This window comes from Gasterosteus aculeatus, chromosome X (assembly GCF_964276395.1).
Source record: "Gasterosteus aculeatus chromosome X, fGasAcu3.hap1.1, whole genome shotgun sequence".
Classification (NCBI taxonomy): Eukaryota; Metazoa; Chordata; class Actinopteri; order Perciformes; family Gasterosteidae; genus Gasterosteus; species Gasterosteus aculeatus.
In genome coordinates, this window is record NC_135698.1 from 1,881,629 (window position 1) to 1,905,494 (window position 23,866).

At 48.8% G+C, this 23,866-nt stretch overlaps 1 protein-coding gene across 2 annotated transcripts; it reads right to left on the reverse strand.

The window, feature by feature from the left end:
• Nucleotides 1-148: 148 nt before the first annotated feature.
• On the reverse strand, nucleotides 149-23,210 carry LOC144383684 (septin-7-like). 2 transcript variants are annotated; one of them, XM_078082237.1, is made up of 13 exons: nucleotides 22,887-23,210; nucleotides 20,357-20,456; nucleotides 12,895-13,001; nucleotides 10,909-11,009; nucleotides 10,671-10,805; nucleotides 8,588-8,705; nucleotides 8,255-8,347; nucleotides 7,723-7,819; nucleotides 3,275-3,326; nucleotides 2,909-3,034; nucleotides 2,651-2,786; nucleotides 2,347-2,492; nucleotides 149-2,262 (listed from the first exon to the last, which is right to left on the reverse strand). In XM_078082237.1, the coding sequence occupies exons 1-13, from the start codon at nucleotides 22,923-22,925 to the stop codon at nucleotides 2,223-2,225; spliced, it is 1,290 nt and encodes a 429-aa protein (XP_077938363.1). In that variant the 5' UTR covers nucleotides 22,926-23,210; the 3' UTR covers nucleotides 149-2,222. The 2 variants fall into 2 exon arrangements, with proteins under 2 accessions (XP_077938363.1, XP_077938364.1); XM_078082238.1 differs by having other exon boundaries at nucleotides 20,357-20,453; nucleotides 22,887-23,207.
• Nucleotides 23,211-23,866: the final 656 nt, after the last annotated feature.

A 23,866-nucleotide genomic window follows, 5' to 3' on the forward strand; every position in this document is an offset into this window, starting at 1 on the left:
GAAACATCAGTCTGGAAATGCAATCGAATAATTGCCGGTTCTTGGACATGCATATTCATATTCTTTTCATATGGTACAATATAAATACTGACGAGGTGTTGATTCATTTAAAGAGTTTTTGAAGAAAAAAAACAAAACACATTGGGACTTAAAGCATAACCATGTCAACTTTAATATTAATAATGTACAGTTAGAGAGAGAACAAAGAAGAGAAGCAGTAAACAGTGCACACATTACAAAAATGAAAATATTACAAAAAATGAAAATGTCCACCTAAATGTTTATCTTAACTTGGCGTTATTGGAAGGGCTGCGCAAGCGTTTCAAAGAGGAACTCTGGACTCCTGAGAACGTGTACTCATTGGCATAGATGTATACGGTATGCGTGCGTGCGTAAACGTATCTGAAATGTATCGGTGTGTTCTTAAGACAAGTTTTACATAATAGTTCTGAGTACAAGTTCTGTTTTTCCTGGCTAATCGTGTGACAAAAAGAAGAAAGAAAAAGGCCACTGAGCAGCCTCCGTTATGTACACAGTAATAAAACCATAATCAAATCCATACAGGTAATACCCTAAATGCTGCAGGTGTCTGTCCCTTTAGCATTTTTGCTTTAAATGCATCCAGAATTTTGCAGGCGAGCTGAAAAACTACACTAAAATAACAGATTATACGTTTGGGAAAACTACACAGGATTTAAGGAGCTCTTCTTCAACCTCACACGTGGCATCATTAATACAGGGAATTAAAACGTGGGAGGGTGAGTTAAAAGGTCCGGCCGTGTCACGGCGCCCTTTGACCTTGTGAATGGACTTGAGTTACAGGTCATCGGTGGTTGCTCCAGGAAGCCGTGTTGTGTTCATATTCGAGAAAAAAGGGGGAGACGGACACGGAGTTTTGGCAGAATTGGCAAACTTCTCCAAACTGGCGTCTTCCTGTGGAGTCCGTGGAGAAAAAGGGGGTGTGGACGCAGGAATATTCAAGCTATTTGATGAATTGTTCACACAAAAGGGGAACATTGTTAGGAAAGAGCTGGGCATCTGGGTTCAGATCTATGAAGACATCCACCACCTAAATAACAATATAAAACATCTTTGTGACGCCCGTGAAGCTTTTTGCATAATGTCTTCTTTTTTTTTTTGAATGGGAAACACACACACAAATGTCCCCATCGTTTAAAAAGGGACAGTGTGTAGAAGTCGGCGATACCTATATCGTCACCGGTAACGTTGCTCGTCCCGGAGCAACGTCAGCCACAACGACGGCTGGAAGGGAAAAGTGTTTCTGCAGAGCCAGTGTTGCGTTTGCCCGTTCTGGGGCTGCCGGAGAAAGATGGCGGACGCCGTGAGGCGGCGAACAACCTCTAAAGGGGATGTTGAAGGGCTCATTCAGAGCTGATGAGTCCTCACGGTCCGACACGCACGCACGCACGCACGCACGCACGCACGCACGCGCGCGCACACACACACACACACACACACACACACACACACACACACACACACACACACACACACACACACACACACACACACACACACACACACACACACACACACACACACACACACACACACACACACACACACACACACCGCGGGGAACATTTAAAGAGGTACATTTCAACACGGCGACTGGTTTACAAGGGAATCTTTCAACATCCAGTTCCAGAGCGAGTTTGTTTTTGGCTGTTGATGATTAGCGATGATTAGCTGTTGATGATTAGCGTCCTGACAGCGTTGACCTTTGACGGCGCACAGCGGAAAATAAAGAATTATTATTAGTCTGTTTGGAATCACTCGCCTCTCTGACTGTTATACGAGAGACTACTGGTTTTTTTTCCCCGACAGCTGGGACAAATTAACGGTTCATATTTGTTTATTTTTTGAGAAAATAGAAGCGCTAAATAGAGCTAGCGTGTTAGCCAGCAGCTAGCTGTTAGCTCCAAAGTGATCTCCCCCCCCTCCCCCCCCCTCATGCTTCGGCTGCCACCTGACCTTAAACACACTCGCTCTCGCTCTCTTTTGGACCACATGAGGAAAATAGAATTTCAGAAAAACCCACGTTGGCCGTGAAATTGAATGATGAGTTTCAATGGATGAGGTACGTGGGTGTGCGTTAACGGTATTACTGGGAAATGTTCTATACGTTTCGGGAAGGGCCACAGCACGTGAAGAAAAGCACTGGGTTTGCGTAAAACTGAAGGTCAACGGGTCGCTTCTCTTCAAAAGATTTTCCCTTTCTTCTTGTTCTTCTCCATCGTCCTGTGTGACAAAACGGGAAGAAGCGACAGCGTTACAATTCGGTGCATCGGTGCGGGACATTCATTGGACGAGCGCGTTACTGACTTGGAGGCGTCCAGTTTCTGCTGCTCCAGGATCCTCTGCTGAGCCTCCCAGTTGGCCTTCTCGTCCTCGTGCACCCTCTTCTTCTCCTCCAGCTCCTTGTACTGCGCCTCCAAGTTCCTCTTCATCTGCTCGTGGCGTCGCTCCAGCTGAAAAGGGGAAAAAAAACATCTCAAAGTTATTACATTTGTGTTTTTATCTTGGACCTGCAGGTATTACAAATCGTAATCGCCGCATGTTGGTCTGATGAAAAAAAACAAACATAAATTAAATTAATTTCAAAGATCTTTTTCTCTTTCAAACCCACCTCGGCCTCGGAGTCCCTCAGCTTCTGCTTCTTCTCTTTGACCTTCATCTCAAAGACCTGTTCCATTTCTGCCTCCATCTTCTTCATTTTCATCACGTGCTCCCTGCGCTCCTCCTCCATCTGGGCCAGGGGACTCCTGTGGACCACAGCCCAGGCCGGTTATAGAACTCATTTCATTCGCCTTGCACGGTAAAATAAACGTTCCACGTCCAAAGTATCGGGTTCCCCTCCAGCGGCCGCTTAGTGACTGAGGCTGACCTGGTGAGCTGGCCCTTGCTCTTGGAGGCGTCCACCCCGTTACAGGTGACGGCGGCGAGTTTCCTGCTGCGGTAATTCTCATAGTGGACATTGTTGGTGACGTCCTTCAGATCCTGCATGTGGGTCCTGCGGAAGGAGAGGAACAAGATGAGGAAGGAACGTAGGGATCAACCCAGAGTATATCTCTGCAACCATGAGGTCTTCTTGAACAATCTGTGTGTCATAATAAACACGTGAGGTTTTATCCAGATGTGTAGGTATCAGTCTATACGTTAAATATTAGTCCATCCCTGCAGCATGCGTAGGAGAACAGGCTGATGCTAGAGAGGAGCGTCCATTAAACACTGGCTAAGTCTGGCGTTTTACCTGATTAGCATGTTGCGCAGCACCGTGAAGTCGCAGTGTTCCCCGTTCTCCACTGAAACACAGGGAGACACACACACACACACACACACACACACACACACACAGCAACAGTGTGACATCAGCATCTGGTATCAAGGGAAAGCGAGCAGAATTCACTTTTTGGGAGGTTTGAAAATGAACACGACTGCGTTATAGACGTGATAACAGAGTGTGGTGGTAAAAATAGTTGTTATTGTCGTTATCGCTGTGGAGACTGTGCGGCACAAACACCAGAGAAGTTCATTCCGTAGGTTACAAAGTGTTGAGAGGAGTGGCCGTATGGATCGTAGTAGCACGTTAGTAGGAACGCCAGGCCGTGGTCACACAGGACGTCCTTCACATATCACCCTGCTGCTTTGTTTCCTCCAGAGTTGTTAGCGTGGGAAACTCTGGGAGAGCAGACGAGGAAGTAGAGGGTTTCTGTCTGCTTCTTCTCATTAGGTCCGAGAAGAAGCAGACTGCGTATTGGACGTGTCGGCCGGTCTGAACCGGGCCGCTAAAGGAACCGCTGCTGTGGATCTCCCGCCTCCTCCCGGGGCCAAAGTACGGCGCTCCTTCATTGGTTGGCCTCCGCTCCGCCGGCAGTCAATCATCATCATCAGGAGAGCGAATGAGGAGGACGCCTTACCATTGATGAAACTTAAGCAGTCCCGCCCCTTGGCCTCCCAAGCCAGCCATTGACCTTCAGTCTCTTCTAGAGGAGGGAGCTCTGACGGAGGGGGGGGGGGTACGGGTTTTAGGTTACTGTCTTGCGGCCAGCTGTAGGGGGGGGGGGGGGCGGGGCTAAACCTGCATGTGTCCAGGCTGACTGACTACAGGGGGGGGGCGGGGCTTGTAGAGGGAGCGTGGGCGGTTCGGAGAAGGGGGTGTTACGTGGGGGGGAGGAGCTAGGCATGACCAGCCGGCGGTGCGACGCTCAAATAAAAAGGTGAGGGAGTGGAGGTCAAAGTTCATGGGGGAAGAAGGGACATTGTAACGAACAGCAAACGGGTGTTAATCGTTGATGGAGGACACAAAGCACCTGACGCAGCCGCCGAGTCTCGTGGCTCCCGTTTCGCCAGCCATGAACTTTAACGCGTCCGTCAGGTGCTTTGAGCCGAAGCGCTTTACCCAGAGTGCATTTAGGCCGCGGTGACGAACCGCATTGGTTCAACGAATGAATCGCGCGTGCACACATGTTAAAAGGTCTTAAAACATACCAATGAGTCATGATTGCAAGAGCCGCGTGTTACTGCGACGTGTACGCCAGCTCAGCATTAACTGCCCATGAATTCGTGATGGATCTACAAGCGATGTTTCTACAGCAGCTTCACGCGACAGGCGGCCGCTGGCTCTCTCTGTTCACCGCATCAGACTTGGGAGGAAAGGTGAGCGTGTGGACGCTTTTGCGCCCGCTGCCAAGAAGCGGGCCTCGTTTAAATAAACCTGGCAGGATTAATCCCCTTTACTACCAACATGGTCTTGTTCTCTGTGAATGGTTTACCCATTTTTAGGAGATGTGAAGTGACTAAAATGATCATGTTGATCCAGATACGCTCCTCTGGGGATTTAGAGACACGGCTTACTGTGAATGTTTGTCTGCTTGCGTTTCTCGCCCCGCTGGTCTTGTTGTCGTGAGGCGTCACCTCACTGGTAAATAACACACAAACTCAAAATCAAAACAAGACCCAAGTTGTAATCGAGGGGAATCGTCCTCCCCCACATATTTTAAGTTGCTTAAAAACAAAAAGACAAGAACCAGAATCATTCATGTGTCCCTGTAGGAGACTACGGCCTCCATCATAAGATCTAAATGAACTCACAATAGGACGGCTTGAATATTCCTTTGAGGGTTCTACGGAAAAACAAAGAAAGATCCCCTTTGGAATGAGGGCTTGAGTTTGTGTAGAAGCCGCTGCTTCACATCTCATCTTTGCCGTATTTATTTTTCAAGAAGGCTCCCTTGAACAACCAAGATGTGCAATGAGCCATTTTAAAATCGCCAATTCCTCACTCAGAAATGTACGCATTACTATTACTTATCGCGTACCTTCCGTTACTGACGAACACTGAATAGTACGAGGATGAAAGGACGAGGCCCGAGAGTCACCGGGTGAAACGGTCACCTGTTAAAAGTGAAACACCGGACGCCCTGAGATGCTCGTGATCCTCTCGGGGACTTCTGACAACCGGTGACAGTTCAACGCAAAACGACGTCTAGGTGGAGGAAAATTCCATTTCCAACAAGGAGCGTGTAGCGTGTAGCATCATATGTACTCGAATTTGGATTTGACACGTAGTGCGAGTCGGCCCTGTGACTCCTCGGAGGATAAGAGGTGATATGGTACCGACAAGCATCCCGTGTCGTATTCCAGAATAAACCACATGACGTCGGCTACGCAGCCGTCAACAGCACACGGATGATTCTGGTGTCCGTGTTCTTTTGTGATCTCCATTTTAGTCTTTTAGCACTTCACAGTCTTCAGCCCAAGTCTGATCAGAGCGTTGGTTTGACCGTCAGCCTAATGATGAGACACAGCAACAGAAAAGTGGAGGGAGAGGAGGGATGGAGAGGAGGAGGAGGAAATGAGGCTGAACTCAAGTGAAAGAGGGTTGGTTTACCAAAAATGCCCTCTGTCAGTCATGGAAGAGAACAGACAAAGAAAAAAAGAAAGAATGAAAAAAGTGAAAGACTGATCCACCGGTCAACCACAGAGCAACAAAAGGTCAAATACATATACAATGGGTCATTAGAGGACTTTACAACAAAGGAGAAACAACACAGCAGGTCATTGGGCCCGACGGGTCCCAGTGAGCAGATTCTAACTGGTTCAACCAGAGAGTGGATGTTTGGGCCAAATCGCGTCGCTCCGACCCGCGTCACGTTCACACCAGTTGGTCGGACGGGAGTTCAAGCAGACCGTTGAGTCTTTTTTGAGTTACTGAGATCAAGACCAGAGCGACTGTAGACCACAAAGACGTCATCAGGTAATCGATTTCTCTCGATTCTCTCCAGAACGATTCGGAATCTATTCAGAAAAGTCAATAATCGGAATTTGAAAAATGAAATGAGTTCGCCCGCTGCAACATTTTGTTCGCCCGCTATGCGCGCATGTGCGTTTGGCGACGTATCCGACCTGCAGCGGCTTCTTTAAAAGCTGCCGTGTGGCAGCATTTTGGATTTTACGAGATTGACGGCAAGATGGACAAGACTTACACCATTTGTAAGGTCTGTAGAAGTCAAATGAAATACTTCGGGAATACGACAAATCTGCAGAGCCACATTTCCCGACACTTGATGGCAGCGACGATTGAACAGGTACAACTGCCACACAACTCAGAGGGCAAAACGGAGGAATAAACCCATTGCCACATTTATTGCAGTGGATTTAAGGCCATATTCAGTTGTGGAGAAGGCGGGTTTTCGGGGAATGGTGAATACACTGGAGCCAAAGCACAAAATACCTTCTCGCCGATACTTCGCCGACACAGCTATACCAACGCTGTACAACGTGTTGAAATGCAAACGCCATAAAGTAGCGTGTTATTGTGCAGCGTAACTTATTTTCTGTCTCAGCGATATGCTGCTTATTACACATAATAAAAGGGGCACTCTGTGTTTGAAGTCTTCTCCTTATCATTGACTAAGAGCGGCTTTTTCTTTAATAATTTAGAAGAAAAACGAATCTGTAATATTTTTTTTTACATTAGGCTACTTCCATATTGTGTTGAAATGCAAGCTGCATCGGTTCTTGCATTGTTGATAGAAAATCATATTTGTGACAAAGATTCTTTTTTTCTCTCTTACTTACAAACTCAGATTTGAGAAAATTTTGAAAATCGAGATGCATCGATAATCTGTTTGGAATCGATTATCGGTTTAGCATCGAATCGTGGACCTCGGAATCGGTTTGGAATCGATTAATCTGTTTGGAATCGATTAATCTGCTTGGAATTGATAATCTGTTTGGAATCGATTAATCTGTTTGGAATCGATTAATCTGTTTGGAATTGATAATCTGTTTGGAATCGATTATCGGTTTAGCATCGAATCGTGGACCTCGGAATCGAATTGTGAGGTGCCAACAGATTCCCACCCCTATCGATTTCATATTGATATTGCAAGACAGACTAAGCTTTACCTAATTAATGTGATGGTGTCTATCAGATCGAAGAAGTTCATGGACTCATTTCCTGTGAACACTACATTTCGACATTGTATTCCCGGGTAGTTGATCCATTCAGAGACGACCCTGTGACCTGTGTTTCCGCCTCTGTCTGACCGAGGTGCAATAAAACTGGGATTCAAAATGTCCATCATGTGAAAAAATAACGAATCAGGGCCAGGTGTGAACGTTCACTCTTTGGGCCCTGCGCCACAAGCGGGACGCCGTGTCCTCCTTTGTGGCGGCGGACGCGGGCGAACCTACCTTCCGCCACGCCCCACGGGTACTGGCGACCTCTGACCTTCTTGCCATTCACCTCGATCACCACGTTGCTGCCGACCACTGCCAGCGGCATCTTCTCCTGGAGTGGAGGGACGAAGAGCGTTATCACACAAAAGGAGCCGCTGCAGGTGTGGCGGTGGGTTATTTGCCAAAACATTTCGTTTTTACATTTTTTTTAAAAATATTTAAAAAATGTAAACGTTTTACAGCGGCAAAATGTGTCCACGTTTCCCGCCGACAAAGTTTCTTAAGTGCTAAATGCTTAGTAATGTACGGACTACCAGGGTTATTGAGCTAATTTGCTAACCGCTAACACACGAGCGAGCAGTGAAACATGCTAGCTGAGCAACTTGTTTATCACTTCGCTGAACTTAAAGATTGTAGTTGGTAACCAAACATCCCCCGTTACCATGGTTACCATGGTAACTGATTACCTCATGAAGCTCAATTACACGGGAGATTCTCGGCCATTCAATCCATTTTCAAAAGCACGGACCAAATTGTGCCCAGTTACCTTTATCTTTCGGACGAGCTTGTTGTCGTCGGCGTCCTCCGTGTCTGGGAATTCATAGATTTTGATTTTATGCTCCTGTATCTCTTTCATTATCTGATGAAAGGAGAGAGGAAACGCGTGGTGAACGCAGACCTGCGTACCGATCAAAAAACGGCCAAACGGTTTAACAAGCTTTCCTCTTTTCAGGGAGCACAGGAGGAGGTTACTAGCTTAGCTTAGCGTAAGTAAAGAAAACATGGCTACCGTCGCAAAGTATAATTAAAGTAGTTATTAGACGTTTACGTCATATGCAGCGGCGGCACTTTCCATCCTTCTCACGTGACACACAAATACCTGTTTTTTAAAAAGCTGGCACTCCTCCGGGGTCAGAGTGTCGGCCTTCGCAATAAGCGGGATGACGTTGACTTTGTCGTGGAGTCTCTTCATGAACTCGATGTCCAGCGGCTTCAGACTGGAGGACAGACGGAAGGAGACCGTTAGAAGTGCGTCGCCTTCATCACTGAAAATAAACGTGAGTTATTCGGCAGCCGTACGATCTTTTAGTCCAAACTTCTACTTGAATGTGCGATTGGTTCGATGCCTGAAATGAGGTTTGTTTAGGACACGTTTTTAAGAGTTTCTAATGTAGGGATGCACAGATATTAATATCTAATATCTCCAGGCCAATGCGGACTCAAATAGCATATTGAAATATACAAACTATCTATATTGGAAGATTCTTTTACCAGATTTAAGTTGATAAATGCAGGTCAATTTATGTATTTATTTGACCCATTTTGTTTGGCGGATTTAAGAAAAGAAATGTTTGAGTACGTTTCAGCCACAAAGATTTATTCAATCATTTTACTTTAGTTATTGAAACGGTTTGAGCAAAAACAGGTAAATAGGAAGAAACACGAGGAGGACAAAGTGAGTGGCGGCTTGTAGTCGGGGGACAGTGGAAGCGTCCCGGGCGGCGGGACACACTCTTTCCAAAGTGAACCGCGTGCAGCGGGTCTCCAGCAGGGGGCCGACAAAACCCGCGCATCACCCGGAGCCCACGGGCGAAGACTGACATCTCGAGTCCCGCTCTTCTTCTGTGGTGGCGACTTGAGGGTTTCGCCTCGCTGGGCTGAAGAGGGTTTTCCCCTCTGAATGACAGGCATATGACTGGGCATACTGGGATAACCCATACGAACCCAGTGGTCTTTGTTCACGAACACACTGCCACGGACGCACATAGCTCTGACAGGAGCAAGAATTTGACTTCTAACACAGGAATCGGGGGGATTCCCGGTTTTACGGCCTCGTGTCGAGGGACTTTTGGCTGTGACTGTGATCCTGCAGCTGCTGCAGAGCCAATAGGAAGCCAAATTATTGCAAGAAAGGAACAATGACCCGATATGATAACACGGAGGAGCGAATGCGTTTTCCTCAACATCTTCAGTGCATCGAAGTTAGTAACAGCAAAGGGACATAAGTTGAGTGAACGCTGCAGCACTGACTTCCAGTGGCGAGTACTTTCATTACATCACAGGTCATTTAGCTGAAATTGCATTTTTAACCCGCGGCTTTGTACATTTTTTTTTTCCCCCCCCAGGGAGCAGTTAGGGGGTCAGGTGCCTTGCTCAGGGACTTCACCCAGAGACACGAGCACCACGTAGGAGATGGTTTTTATAACTAGTAATACGTTCACACACTCACTCAATGTAGCTGCAGACATACAGCATGTGACACCTTACGGATTGATGAATGATCCACGGAAGACTTGAATCGGATATCGAAGTTGGCTAGTGCTGCAGCCATAACACACACACACACACACACACAGTGTGTTTCTGTGAGATGAGGGGCCAGCCTCTGTCGGCCGCTCTGAGGCTTCGCTCTGATTGGCTGATTACAGTGATGGCGAGTGGGGCTCTACTGAGCATGAGCAGAACTGGGTTATACAACGTTTGTGGGTCACATACGCTGGCAGGCATCTATGGCGCGCACACGCACACACACACACACACACACACACACACACACGCACGTTTCTTCCAAGGGGAGTGTGAGGATGTTCCTCAATTCACTGAAACACATACGAATAGACTGGCAAAGGGAACCAAACCCTCCTCCCGCCTGTATAAATATCTGACCTAGTTAGAACTGTGTCAGGTTCATATTAAAACACTTCAAAAGGCTTCAATCAATAACTCACTTTAACAACGGAGCAAGTGTTTTAAATGTGAAATATTGGAATCATGAGCTCATGGCTCTTAAGCTCGTTTCAAGTCTTCTTCAATACAGCAGGATGTTCACGTAGTTGGTGACGGTGCATTTACAGTCCAACAGACCATGAAGCGAAGTACGCTTGGTCTGAAATCAGTTATTAGAGGAAATATTATTATGACCTATCTCTTGGTGTCCACCTCATGTCCTCGCGCGGACCTACCCGTGTCCAGAGGGCGCTATGAAGTACAGGCAGCAGTGGACCCGGTTGTCCGGCATGGACCTGCGGTTCACTCTCGACTCGGCGTTCAGGAAGTCCTCGCACTTGCTGTCGATGTAGTTTATGACGGGCTGCCAACTGGAGAGACGGAGGAGGAGAAGAAGAAGAAGAAAAGCTGAGCGTGTGGGGGGGGGGAGGGTCTTCTGTTCCTTTTCGGGGGAAAACAGCCGGCGCGTCTCACCAGTTGCTGTTGTCCACCGCGTCCCCAAAGCCCGGAGTGTCCACGATGGTGAGTGTCAGCTGGACTCCTCCTTCCTTCACCAGCACTTTGGACTGCTCCACCTGAAACAACATCACATCCCTGGAATCCGTTTCAAGGCCGAGGACAGTAAAAGAGGGATTTGCATGGAGACTTTGACATGTGACTATTACAAATATTCCCCAAAAACTACAGAAGAAGGCTGAAAATGTGCCAGCAGTCATGACAGACAACTGCTAAGCTAACAGGCAAATGTGACTAAAACCTGCCCGGTGCACGTGGTACGACGGCGGTCGGCCCCCGCGTGTCCATCGCCGCCGCCCCCCCTCCCCCCCCCCCCCTCGCCGGGCCGCCGCCCACTTTCACAAGGCCGTCCACTTATTTCCAGGAACGCCCTTTTAACTCGAAGCACAGCCCTCGTGTTCAAAACACAAACATTCTTCCGCCAAAACCGTCAGATGATCTGCCCCAACTTTACGGCCGAGCACCAATATACCCCACGCCGCAGCCGTTTCACGCTCTGCGCTTGGTTGTGCATCTGGCCTTTGTGTGTTAAGGATGTGTGTTTTTGTGCGTGACGCGTCTGGAAACCAAAACCTGCTATTTCCACCGAAGGAAAACAGAGCGGGAGAGAACCTCAAAAATGCCACTAGGCTCGACACCATCATTTAAAAAGAAACGGGATCTGCAGACACAGCAGGCTGACGGCTTCCCGCCAGGTTGGGGAGGGGGGCGGACCCAGAGAGGGACTTCAGTCTGGACAGGAAGTGCAAAATGCGCATTTAAATCTGTAGCTTGGCGTTAAACATCCAAATTGCACCTGCAATCCATCCATTCGTTTTTTGCACTAAACGCCACACGTCTCAAAAGAATTCAGACCCGTTGCTCCTGTGCAATAAAACAAATGTGTCTCGATGTCACAGCATGTGTGATGTTTACGTCAGCTCAGCTGATCCGAAGGCCCGGCGGGTGAACGCCGCTGTTTGCGCGGATAGCTGCAAGCCTCCGTCCACCTCCTCCTACAACCTGTATCCATGACCCTCGTCTTCAGACTTTTCGGTAGATGAACCCAGCGTCAATTATCTGCTTCGCCTCCCTCTCGCTCATCCTCTCCTCCCCACTGCCCCGGATGCACCGTCGCTCCTCCTCCGCCCATTGTCGTAACCATAAAAGGAAGAAAAAAACAGGCCGTGAGCTCTTTCCCCCCCCCCTCTCTCCATCGCTCGCTCTCCCCCCACGGAGACAAAAAAAAAAAAAAAAAACGAGTCTCCTCTCAGGGCGCCGTTGTCTGGCGGTTGCAGCTGCATAAACCCACTAGTGTCCTCACCCTGCAGGAGCGTTGTGTGACAGACATCAACACGGTGTGGTTTAGGTTGGATATCGAGCAACATAATTCAGAATTTCTACCTCACGGTGGGCGGTACAAGCATTTGACCCTTTGCAGCTTTAGTTCTTCCTGCTTTGGCACAAATACCGTTAAACGCCAACATGCTGTCGGACAGAACCGCAGCCAACGAGCACAACGCTGCAACCAGTTTGGATTGCTCAGACCGCCAGTGCATCATTAGGTCGCGTGGGCTTTATAGGAGGCAGTCGTTGTGATGTCACATCACTGGTTTGTGGTCTTCCAGTAGATGGAAGGGACCATGTTTGGAATGAGGAGGAGCAAACTATCAATTATATAAAGCAGCGAATCTAAAGCATGCTAAATAAAAGTCATGCTATATAGCAAATGGCTAGAAACTCAAGATTAAACTCATTTTTTATAATCTGTCTGTTATTTGTGTTTTCCCATGTGGCGCTTGTGTGAAACTCGGCCGGGACTCGGCCTGTGAAGGACACTCCAAATAGCACTTGGATTATTATGGCTAAATAAAAAGTTAAATAAAACATAAAAGTACATGACCTCCTCACAGGCCGACCTTTGTCGTAACGTGTGAACCCCAGATGAGGTCTGAATAAGCTCACCTGCACCGTCTTCTTGATGCGCTGGGAGGGCCCAGGGTAGTCCTTGGAGTACAGGTCAGTCAGGAACAGAGAGTTGATGAGAGTCGACTTCCCCAGACCAGATTCACCTGAGGACGCACATTTAAAAAAAATAATGCATTTAAAATAAGAGAAACAGACGACATGAGGAATTTAATGCCATGAACACACACACGCAAATGTCTGGAGACAATGAAGTACATGTATGGTCTGTGAGGGGGACAAAGGGTCAGGAGCATTGAGATGAGGAATAAAACATTTCCGTTCATGGCCTCCATTCCTCCCTCATGCCCCTCTCCTGTGCACCGAGCGCTTCCTTTACCTATTAAATCGCTAACTTCTCTCTTTACTGTGCACAACTTTACGCTCCCGTGAGGTCGCACAAGGTCGGGTTGGCGTTTACCCGACAAACGGCAGTAACTCCGGAAGGTACACGCTGCATGGGCCTCTCTACAGCGGGACCTCGGAGTGGTACAACCCCGTTAGTGCACTTCAGGGCCCTGGCAATGCTTTCGTGCTCCAGGAATTAGCTCTAATAAGCCTCTATTGGTTCATTCATTTTGTTTATATTTGAAGAGGATCCATAGCAATGCATCACCGCTTCATTAATGACTTAAAAACAAACACTTGAGTATCAAAATCGATGCTAAATCAGCTTTAGCTCAACCTTATTTTTTTTAAGCAGAGTGAGGAACCTGCATTTCTCCTGCAGGAAAGGAAAAAAAAAGCTGACTGGCCTTGAATGGGAAGATAACACGGTAAGAAGAACACCACGTTGCCAAGTTCCAAACTGAAACCAAGAGCAGAAGGTTGGAGGTTTTCCATCTCCCAATGCTGACCAGATGTTCATGTTATTGGTAACAGAGATCCACAGCTGACACGCTCACATTTGGGTCTTCTCTAGTTTCTCCATACTGTCTGGCTACTGTGACATCACCTTCTGCCCAGCGCAGCAGAACCAGTGGGTCCAGGGGGGGGTGTTCCAGGAGGGGGGATCCTCCCACACTGAGGGGCCCATCCCTGAGCGGCCGATGGGGACCTAAGCGCTGTGCTTTAAAACTGAAACGGGTGACGTTTTTCCATCGGGTTCGAAAAGGTAAAGCAGACCCAGAGTGTTTTGTGCTGTGATCTTTGCTCACGGAAAAGGACACATTGGTTATCGAAGGAGCCAAACAAAGTCAACTGCCACCTTCTAGACAAATACCGATCCTTCATTTACGTTCCCCGACCACCATCTGGGTAAGAACAGTGTCCTTCACCGGGCATCTGTGTATTCCATCATGTGGGTGGTGTGGAGCCTCGGCGGGTCTTAACCCCTCAGCGTGCGTTCGCTCAGTTATGGATGACGTTCTTACCCAAGGACAGTTTTCAACACTACTGCCTCTACGAGCGGGCGACATTTGGAGGTCTTGGTCAAGCACCTGCTCAGGTGCACACACACACACACACAAAAAGCCATTTTTATGACCAGATAGGAGAGATGTGCGGGGCAATTTGCCAACCGGCCCGGCAATGGTGGAGGGTCACGTAAAAGGTGGATGGCTAGGCGAGAGTGTTCTTCAATTCAGAGGTGTATGACCTCCTGTTAGCATTGATCTGATAATGGTGATGAACCAGCCTCGTCTACAGAGCTCTAGAAGTTGTAAAATACACCAACGAGCCCCCCTGAGGGCAAGTCCGTCCCAATAAACCGCCTTGGTTCAGCTTTAATTAAATATTGGTTCCGCATGACAAGAGGAAGCGCAGTGGCAGCCCTCCATGAATAGACTAATGACCTGAACATCAGTGCTCATCCCTGCTGTTCCTCTTCCTCCCACCCTCAAATGAGACATCGCTCCACAGCTCTGCGTCACTCGGCCTCCAGCCATATTCCATGTGGTCGCGTTCATCTTCCCTGCACGCGCCGCTCAAGCTTTACATTAGCTGAGCCTTTCAATAAACTGTACTCGTTGACGAAGGGGCCCCCTGTGCAATACAGGCTGTGCATCTATGGAGTGACGCGTACAGGCAAAAACCAGAATGCCGCCACCAGTTACTGAAGATTTTACGGGTTAGTCAATTTAGCCATTTCAGCACTGGTAGATCCAATGGCTGCGGCTCAGAGAGCGGTTTTGACCATGACGTTGGGGGTCCAGCCCCCTGCTCCTGATGAATATAGAACACCTAGATGCACCCTGGGCCAGGTCAAATGTACAGCGTGTAAATGGGAACTAGGCGGATGCATTGCTCAGGTGTGATTTTGGCCCATTCTTCGACTCTCGAAAGTTCCGGGGGCTTCTTCTGTGAACCCTGATGGTTTCGTTCGCAGGTGATTGGCGGGGCCATTATAGCAGCTTTGTCTTCTTTCTCTGAAACGAGCGTTTCTGTGCCTGTGTGTTTTGGGATCATGGTCCTGTTGAAGGTTCTCCCTCGTTTCGCCTTCATCATCCTGGTAGACGGCAGCAGTTTTTTTTCTAGAATATTTCGGTACCTTCTCCCGTGCATCCTTTTTATGTTTAAGTTTGCGCAAAAACAGCCCCACGCCGTGATGTTCCCGCCTCCAAACGTCCCCGTTGGTCAGTTTTTTTGGGGGGGTGATCCCAAGAGTTCTGACCAGACTAGATTCCCTCAGTATTTTACAGCTTGTCTAAATGTTGTGCAGCAAACTTTTGAACGAGCTTCAACATGCTTTTTCTTTGGAGTCTAGCGTGGTGAGCGGGTTTTTCTTTGAAACAATTGTACCTGCTGATTCCAGGTCTCTCTGAAGCTCTCCACGGGTGGTCCTCGGCTCTTGGACAACTCCGGTCAAAAATCTGGCGAGGAGCACTTGGTCATGCCCGGTTTATGGTGAAAATATGTTCTTTCCACCCATTCAGAAGTTTCGAAATCTTCCTTTGACCAATGCCATCAGTAAGTTTCCAAAAATAAGCTTGCGAAGGTCTCAAGACAGCACTTTGCTTTTTTACGAGATGTTTCTTGTGCGACACTTTGGGCACGAGAAACCCTTTTAGAAGCCATCAGACTGAACCAGTCGGTGCTGAACGGGTAGGAGTGCTTCATTAGTGACAGAAAACATAGAATCAGTGATATTGTGGAGGTGAGGTGCCTGCTCTGTTCCCTCTGGCGAGAGATTCACAACGACGGCTCAGCACCTTCTCCTTTAGTTGTGACTGCAATTCTTTTCCCAGTCATTCCCAAAAAGTGGCTCGCAGCCCAAAGTTGGATCACAAGCAACTTCATAAATGGTTGACGAAAACATTTGCAGAACTCCACAGTTCTGCACACTTTTGGGGCAAAGGGGAGAATACGGCGTGGTTCAGATTTACGCAGATAACGACAACCATATTAAATAGAGAGACACATTGAAAGCGCTGTAGCAAGATGGACTGGGAGCGACAGAAAGACTAACCGCGAGAGTGGGTTTCCCATGGGATTCTTGACATTCCCCTCTCTCCATCTCAGCCCCGAGGCAGCAGCTGGCCCCCTCACATCCTCACAGGCCGAACTAGCCGCCAACACAAACGCACAAACACACACATGCTCCTCTCTAACAGCCGTGTGCGAGGCCTTAGCCACAAAGTGCGAAATGAGACATCTGGGAAACACGCAGGCGTAAAAGGAGGTGGATGTGAGAAGAGTTGTGTTTGCCAAACACCAGACTGTTGGAAAAGATAACTCTCCATTGTTGAGTGCTAAGTGGGACCAGCTGGAACGGAGGGCAAAGGTCAGCGTTTTGGCAAGGATAAGGATCTGCAAGTCCGGCGGTGTCTATGGTGGAGTCGGAGGCCGACATGAACCACGTCAGCGCTCCGTCTGAAGAAAGAAAACTGAAGCATTGCTAATAGCTTTAACCGGGGTGTGGTTTACGCCAGGTAACAGCTGCCCCCCTGATTACCGAATGCAGCATAATGCAACTCGAAGCTAACGCGGTTAGCGCTGTTGTTTAGCTAAAGAGGACTCTGTGGCCCACAGGCTGCTAACACATTGTAGCATTATTAGCTAACCAATAGAGTGAACCAGTGTTGGTAGTGCTAGTTAGCGATCCGGCAGGATCTACGCATCGGCTGGTGAGCGCCACGCGTTGCTGTTGTTCCCGTCTAGAGTTTAACGGCTAAAATTGGCGCGTTTCCACCGAGCGGTACGGTACGGGTCGGGTCGGTACCCTTTTATTTGTGTCTCCACCGCCAAAAGTTGAGAATGGTATCAAAAATCCGAACCGTACCGTACCACTTTTTGGGTACCCTTCCGTTGGGGCACCTGGCACAGTTGTTTGGTACTTAAGGGCGGAGCTAGACTCACTGCAGACCGTTGATTGGTTGAAAGAGTGTCGTCATTTGCGCGTGCCGCAAGGGGGAAGACAACACACGTGTAGCCTTTGCTCAAACAAAGATTGTCGTCTCCTTGTGACAAACAGCCACATATCGAGAAGCAGGATCAGGATCGGCTGTACGTCCTCCATTGTTGTTTGCGGTTAGCTTTCAGTTTTCGCGCGATCGAATGACGTCAATCTACTTTCCGTCATGTACCACGCCTATCAAGTGACGTCATCGCTACTTTCTGGAATACACCACGCCTATCAAGTAAGGGTACTGTTGGCGGTGGAAGCGCTCGCCAAATCATGGTTAACAGACCCGACCCGTACCGAACCGTACCATGCCGCTCGGGGGAAACGCGCCAAAACCGATACAAAAAAACGTGACATCGGATTGGTGCATCGTATTCGATCCAGCCTGGTGGCCTGTGGAGGTGAGTGAGTGGCGAGTGAGTGAATGTGCGTGCGCTCGCTGTGTATTAACGCATCTGGTTAAGCCCTCAGATTAACTGGACCAAAGCCATCCTTCAAGGTCAGTAGGCGACGCCGTCAGACCGTCTTATCTGGACGCCAGTCGGACGGTCCGATCACACAAGAGACGAGTACACAGTCAGTGTGTGAGAAGCCCGTTAAAAAGATCACACAAAAGAACCGACTGCTTTGTGTAGTCTGACACAAAACACAGCCGAGTTCAGGCGGTTTTAGTGCAAAAGCATTTGACGGGAAACTAAAGAGTGTAAAGTGCAATGAGCCCAAAGACAGAAATCGGTCGGTGAATTGTTGCACTTCCCCATTTTCAAGTGGCCGTTTCCTTTTTAACGGAACCCCCGTTAAATGCCTCAACTAGTGTCAGTGGTCAAAACCGGAATCTGCACTACAGACAGAAATAGGACAAATAGAAGTTTCAAAGTAACTAAATGACAATAATTGATCCAGAACATATTACAGATCTCTTTTCACCGAACAGAGCCTGAACGCATCACAATGGAAGCGTCGTCGGGTGAGGGTCGCAGCGCGGAATAAGCCCCTCTGATAAGAACTTCATTCCTGGGGGGCCGCTGGTGGAAAGAAGAGCTCAACTGGAACGCCAATGCGACGCAGCCAGTGGGCCGACACGCCTCCCCCCCCTCTTCTCCGCCTCCCCCCTCTCTTTGGATCTCACCCCCGGCTCTGTTCCGCTCCCTACGCAGGAGCCTGTTGATCCAGCAGAATCTACACAGTCTGCCAGCTGGACCAGAGGCACAGGAAGCTGCTATTTCCCCCCTCGGGGCGAGGCGGATTGGGGGGAGACCGGGGGGGTGGAAAAGAGTTTGAGCACAAAGAAAAGCACCAGAGGAGGTCAACCAAGTACAGCCTCTCGTATCTTACTGCTTAGAAAAAAAAAATCTACATTGGTAATGTATTTGTTAGAACCTATTATTATTATGACGATTTATGTTGAACTAGAATTAGAAAGGTGGTGACCAGAAAGTCCACCCGACAAGGACAATGAGACGCATGCTGCATTATCACGGAATGTTTCTTTAACCCTCTGTTCTCCCCTCGGCCTGTGATTTCCACTTCACGGAGGAGCCGAACACGTCGTGCGCTGCAGTGAGAAACGCGTTTATCTGGGCGACACTAGCATGCGTTAATCTGCATTAGGCCGGTCTGACCGTCGCTATCTCACACACGAGGCAGGAGTCGCATTACACAAAGACAGAGGTATTTTACGCCACTCAGTTGGACACGGGTCTGGGGAACAACTGCAGTGTTTCCAGTAGCATCATAGCAGAGCCTCGCGAAGACGGCCAAAGAGACGGACTCCAGGCCCGTAAACCAAAGAGTGACGTCACGACGACTTCTTCCACTTCTTATACGCGGCCTTTGGATTTAGATGCCAGAACGTCATTCCAGTGACCCTTTCGTTCCACAAATCAACACCAAACCAAAGCCACCGATCGGAACGTTGACAAAGTACAGAAATTATGAACACATTCAAATTGATTTTCTTTTTCTAATGACATAAAAGCAACGTCTGTTGAAAGATTTTCCCCCCCCGAGCTTCAGTCATCGGTATCACACAGAGATTCAGTAACAGTTTTGGTCCCAGATTTCAAAAAGCTTTTTATTTTTTATTTTTGTGAACGCACGCTGCTTTGCTCCCCACGTTTGTTCCGGGTCAAAGGTTTGGATCAGCTGAGGCTTCAAGGGGCCGAGAGCCAAGTTATCTGGGAGACGTGACAGAAGAGGGGCCCGAAGCGCCTTTCTCACTCTCTGGTGCTCAGAGAGCCGACGCGCCGCTGTGTGCGTGTCCCCCTGCGTGTCCCCCTGAGTGTCCCCCTGCGTGTCCCCCTGCGTGTCCCCCTGCGTGTCCCCCTGCGTGTCCCCCTGCGTGTCCCCCTGCGTGTCCCCCTGCGTGTCCCCCCGCGTCTCCTTCACGTGGCTGTTTACTAAACAGGAAGCCGAGGCCCCCGGCTGAAATAATAAAAGTTTGGACACCTCTTTGTCTTGATGTCTTTCCTTCCACCGAACATTATATATTCAATTAGATTTATCACCTTCTAAATCATTTGAATACCAGCTGGAACAGAGTAAGAAAAAAATAAATAAATAAGCTGCCAAAGTAATAAAATATTTCTGAAGGAAAAGAAATGAACGGAGCACAATTCAATTTATTTTTAAGGCTCCATCTGTCCACCAGTGATTGTTTATCAAGGCGAGCAGGAACGAGAGGAGCAAACGTTTTAAACACAGCAGAGGTTCCAACTAGAAAGTGAGAAAAGTTTATTGCCCTAAATTCCCAACATTGTTTTACCTGAAAGGAAATATTCCCTTCGGTTTGCGTTGAAACCTGAATCCTGAATCCAGACTCGCAGACTCCAGCCCACATCATGCTGTCCACTCCTGCACCGCACACACACACACACACACACACACACAGGGAACGCGTCCCCGTCACCGGGGGGGACATGTAGCCGCTCTAAGAGCCGGGGGCCACGCATGGGAACCTGATCTCCGCAGGAACCACGCTACGCCCTTTGACCTGCGTGTCCAAGAACCGACATTCACACGAAAAAAAGGAAACGCATCCAAGTGGATGGGCAGGTGTGCGCCAGAGGCCCGCAAACACACACACACACACACACGCAGGGCAGATGTTTTCAGACTCACCTACAACCATCAGCGTGAACTCGAACCCTCTTTTGACCGACTTCCGATAGACCTGGTTGGGGAGATTGGCGAAGCCCACGTAGCCCTCCAGGTTCCGCTGCTGAAAGTAACACACACACACACACACACACACACACTTTCTGTCAATCACAAGTGAATAGAACACACACACACACACACTCAAAGACATTTGCATGTTTAAGACAAAATTAAGTAACGGCATTGAAGCACCCTCACCAACTTGCAGACGCACGCGACACGCAAAGAGTCGCTGTTGCCATGGTTACACACGGGCAGCAGATACGAGCTGCACGGTCATTATCATTGAGACGTTGAGACGAGACGTTGAACAGAACAGGGGAGAAGGGTGCTTTAAGGGGGAGAAAGGTGAGGGGGCCAGGGGGGCATGACAGGCCGAGGATGGAAAGAGGAGCCGGCCAGAAGTCCATCCAATCAGAAAATGAAGTTGAGCAAAAGCAGACGGGTGACGTCAGTCAGTGAATGAAGGCCATCGGCGCCGCCTTCCATCGGGTCCATCCTGGTCCCCCCCCCCCCCCTCCTCCCCCCATCACAGAGCAGCACGCTACAGGAGGCAAACACAATGGCCGCCGACGGGCCGCTCTGGCTTCGTGCTAAAAGGCGAAACGTGACGCCTACGTGTCGGCGCTGCTGTGTGCTCGGGCGTCTTTAAGGAGCGACATCCGAACCTTTAACAGACGCAAGTGATTAATCAGGCTGTAAGCGATTCGGTCAGAATGTAGAGAGGAAATGAAAGTAGAAATGGAAGTTGGTGGATGAAGTTCACTGAAAGAAAATAATTTAAAGAAAAGCGGCCGATGAGTTTAGTAAAATTCCCTACAGATGAATAGAGGGAGGAAAAAATAATCTGAAATGTGATGAATTAAATATGCAAGGTATGACTCGTGTCATTTTTGGACGTATTTCTTCATCCCATTCGTAGAAGACGACACAAATCTGTAAATGACTCGAGCATATAACACTTTTCAGCTGCAGCGTCGCTCCTTAAACACACCTACAGAGTTTAAATTGGCCACCTGGATCGCACGTTAGCGCTTTCCAAAAACCAAACCACGAGGCCGCCGTCATCGCGTGAGGCAGGTCACTTGAAAAAAAAATGAATCCCCAATGAAAGACGCCTTCCTGTACAGCGCTGCGTTTTCCGTTGCCCAATAACATTATGGGATGTTATTGATGGCGTCAGCAAACCCTCGAGTGTTAAAAACATAAAAGCGTTCGGTTTCAAAAACGCACTCACTACGTAAATGAACTCCGCTGTATATTTCTCACTCTGATGAATGTGACGTGCAGAACGCTGCGGGCCACACACCTGCACGCCGGCGGGCCGCTACGGGGCACAGCGAGCGTGGGAGAAGAAAAGGAAACGATCCATCGGACTCATCAATATTCGGTGCTGCATGCGAGCCTCGAGCACTTTTCCACCGCTCCCGTGTTCGACGCACAAGTTCTGGCCACTCGTTACATAAGCGGCCACTCGTGGCGGTCTGCAGCGCGGGGAGGGATCCATCATGGGACACGCTGGGGTTTGTCGTTTAGCTACTGGGAATAAACCAGTGCAGGTGCAGAGGAGTGTGTAGAGCCTGCGGATCAGATGGAGCTAAACCGTTTGTAAGTGTGCATCGACGTGCTGCACACGCGTGAACGAAGCCTCGGGGGACGTTTGAATAAAGAAACATTTCCGGCTCAATGAAGACGCTCTTCGTCTCGGTGTCACCCATCATCACTCGCAGTGCTGCATGCACGGCGACCAATGCGGTTCTTGGAAAAGAAAAGCGACGGGGGACTTTAAATAGGGGAAGTAACGGCGGGTGAGAGAGAGCGAGAGAGCGAGAGAGAGAGGAAGGCCAGTCAGGCCACTGCCGTTAACCCTCCCCCAGTCAGCCCAGTGGTGATAGCAGCTGCCTGGTTCACTGACATCATCATCATCCCACCCCCATGAGGGGGAGGCAGCTGATGAGGAGGCCCTCGCCCAGCTCCAGCTAACACACATCGGGTATAAATAATGCACCAAAGATTAAAACAGCGCGGCAGAACTCATCGTTTTCAAACGGATCCTTTCTTTTGGTATTTTTAGCACAAATTCCTCCCCTGTGTGTCTGGGGTCACTTTGTGTGTGTGTGTGTGACCCCCGGATTGCATCACAGATCTGCTCAGCACGGACCTGGAGTGTGGTGTCTGGTGAGCGGATGAGAGACCCGAGACCACTAGATGTGGCCCGCCTGGGTCCACCCACCCAGACCCAGACCAGCTAACTGCAAATGGCCCACACATATGGGGGCCAGTAGTGGTTCACACGCTCCATCAAAGCAGCCCAGATAAGCCAATCAAATCCCAAATCTATGAATAAATTAATGTAACATTACACGCGATCTATGTCGCAAACATGGGTTTTCTGGTTAGAACCGACGGATCAGCGCGTCACGGTGTTAGTTTAAAAACAACAGGCGCGATCGCGTATGTCCGGGGGGGGGGGGGCGGACGTCGGACTTACGGCGATGCCGGGAACCGCGGTCTCTGGTCGCTCGAGCATTGTTCCGTGACGTCACGACCCAGCCTCTGACGGGCCGTCGCCGGGGCACGCGCGGATTAGCGTCCGGGGGAACGGCGCGGCGGAGAGCGGCCCGTGGAGCCCGCTCTTCTGGCGTCGGTGGAAGAAGCGAAGCGCCTTCTCTGGTCGAATGAATGACGTTCAATTACATATGGCCGCTGACGGACGCCGCGACCGGATGTGGCACAGTGAGGAAAAAAGATCCTGCTGCTGTCTTTTCCCTTGCGAGGCAAACCAATTGTGGGCGTGTCAGCGGACGAAACGTCCGGTTCAGAATTTCACATTAAGACGAAGTATATATCGACAATTGCATAATTTGAAGAAAAGTGCACACACAAACAATTATGTGAATACAAATTTGTGTACTTTTAGTTAGGGATTCCTAAAAACCTAAGCAGCATCATATATCAAGCTACATTTGTAATTGCGTTCAGGACACTCAATAAGTAGCTAATATATGTTTATTTTGCTAGCATTTAATGGCTCATACAAGTTCTAGCTGTAATGGGGTTAATGATAGTTGTTTTCTAAAAGTTGCTCACAGCTCCAGGGTAGTATATATATATATTGGTCCAGCTTCCTATGATAACAAGAAATATACATATTTCAAGAAGCGCACTCAAAGAAACTACCTCAGAGCAAATCACAGCGAGGTCTCAAATGTAGGGTGGGCTTTGCGCTCTTATTGTGAAAGGAGCCAGTTTACAGTCTGCAGCTTGATCCGCGCGGATCCATCTCCCAACGGTCCAAAACGTTTGCGACCGGACCTCTGTGCGCGTGCGCGTGTGGCCTTCATGTGCTGGAGGCGGCTTGACATCCATTTGGCCAAGTGAGCCCATGTGATGTAGTTGCGTTAGATTGTAGGCTGTCATATAAAGTATAATCTAATCTTATCCCACAAAATATGTATTAAGGGTTTGCGT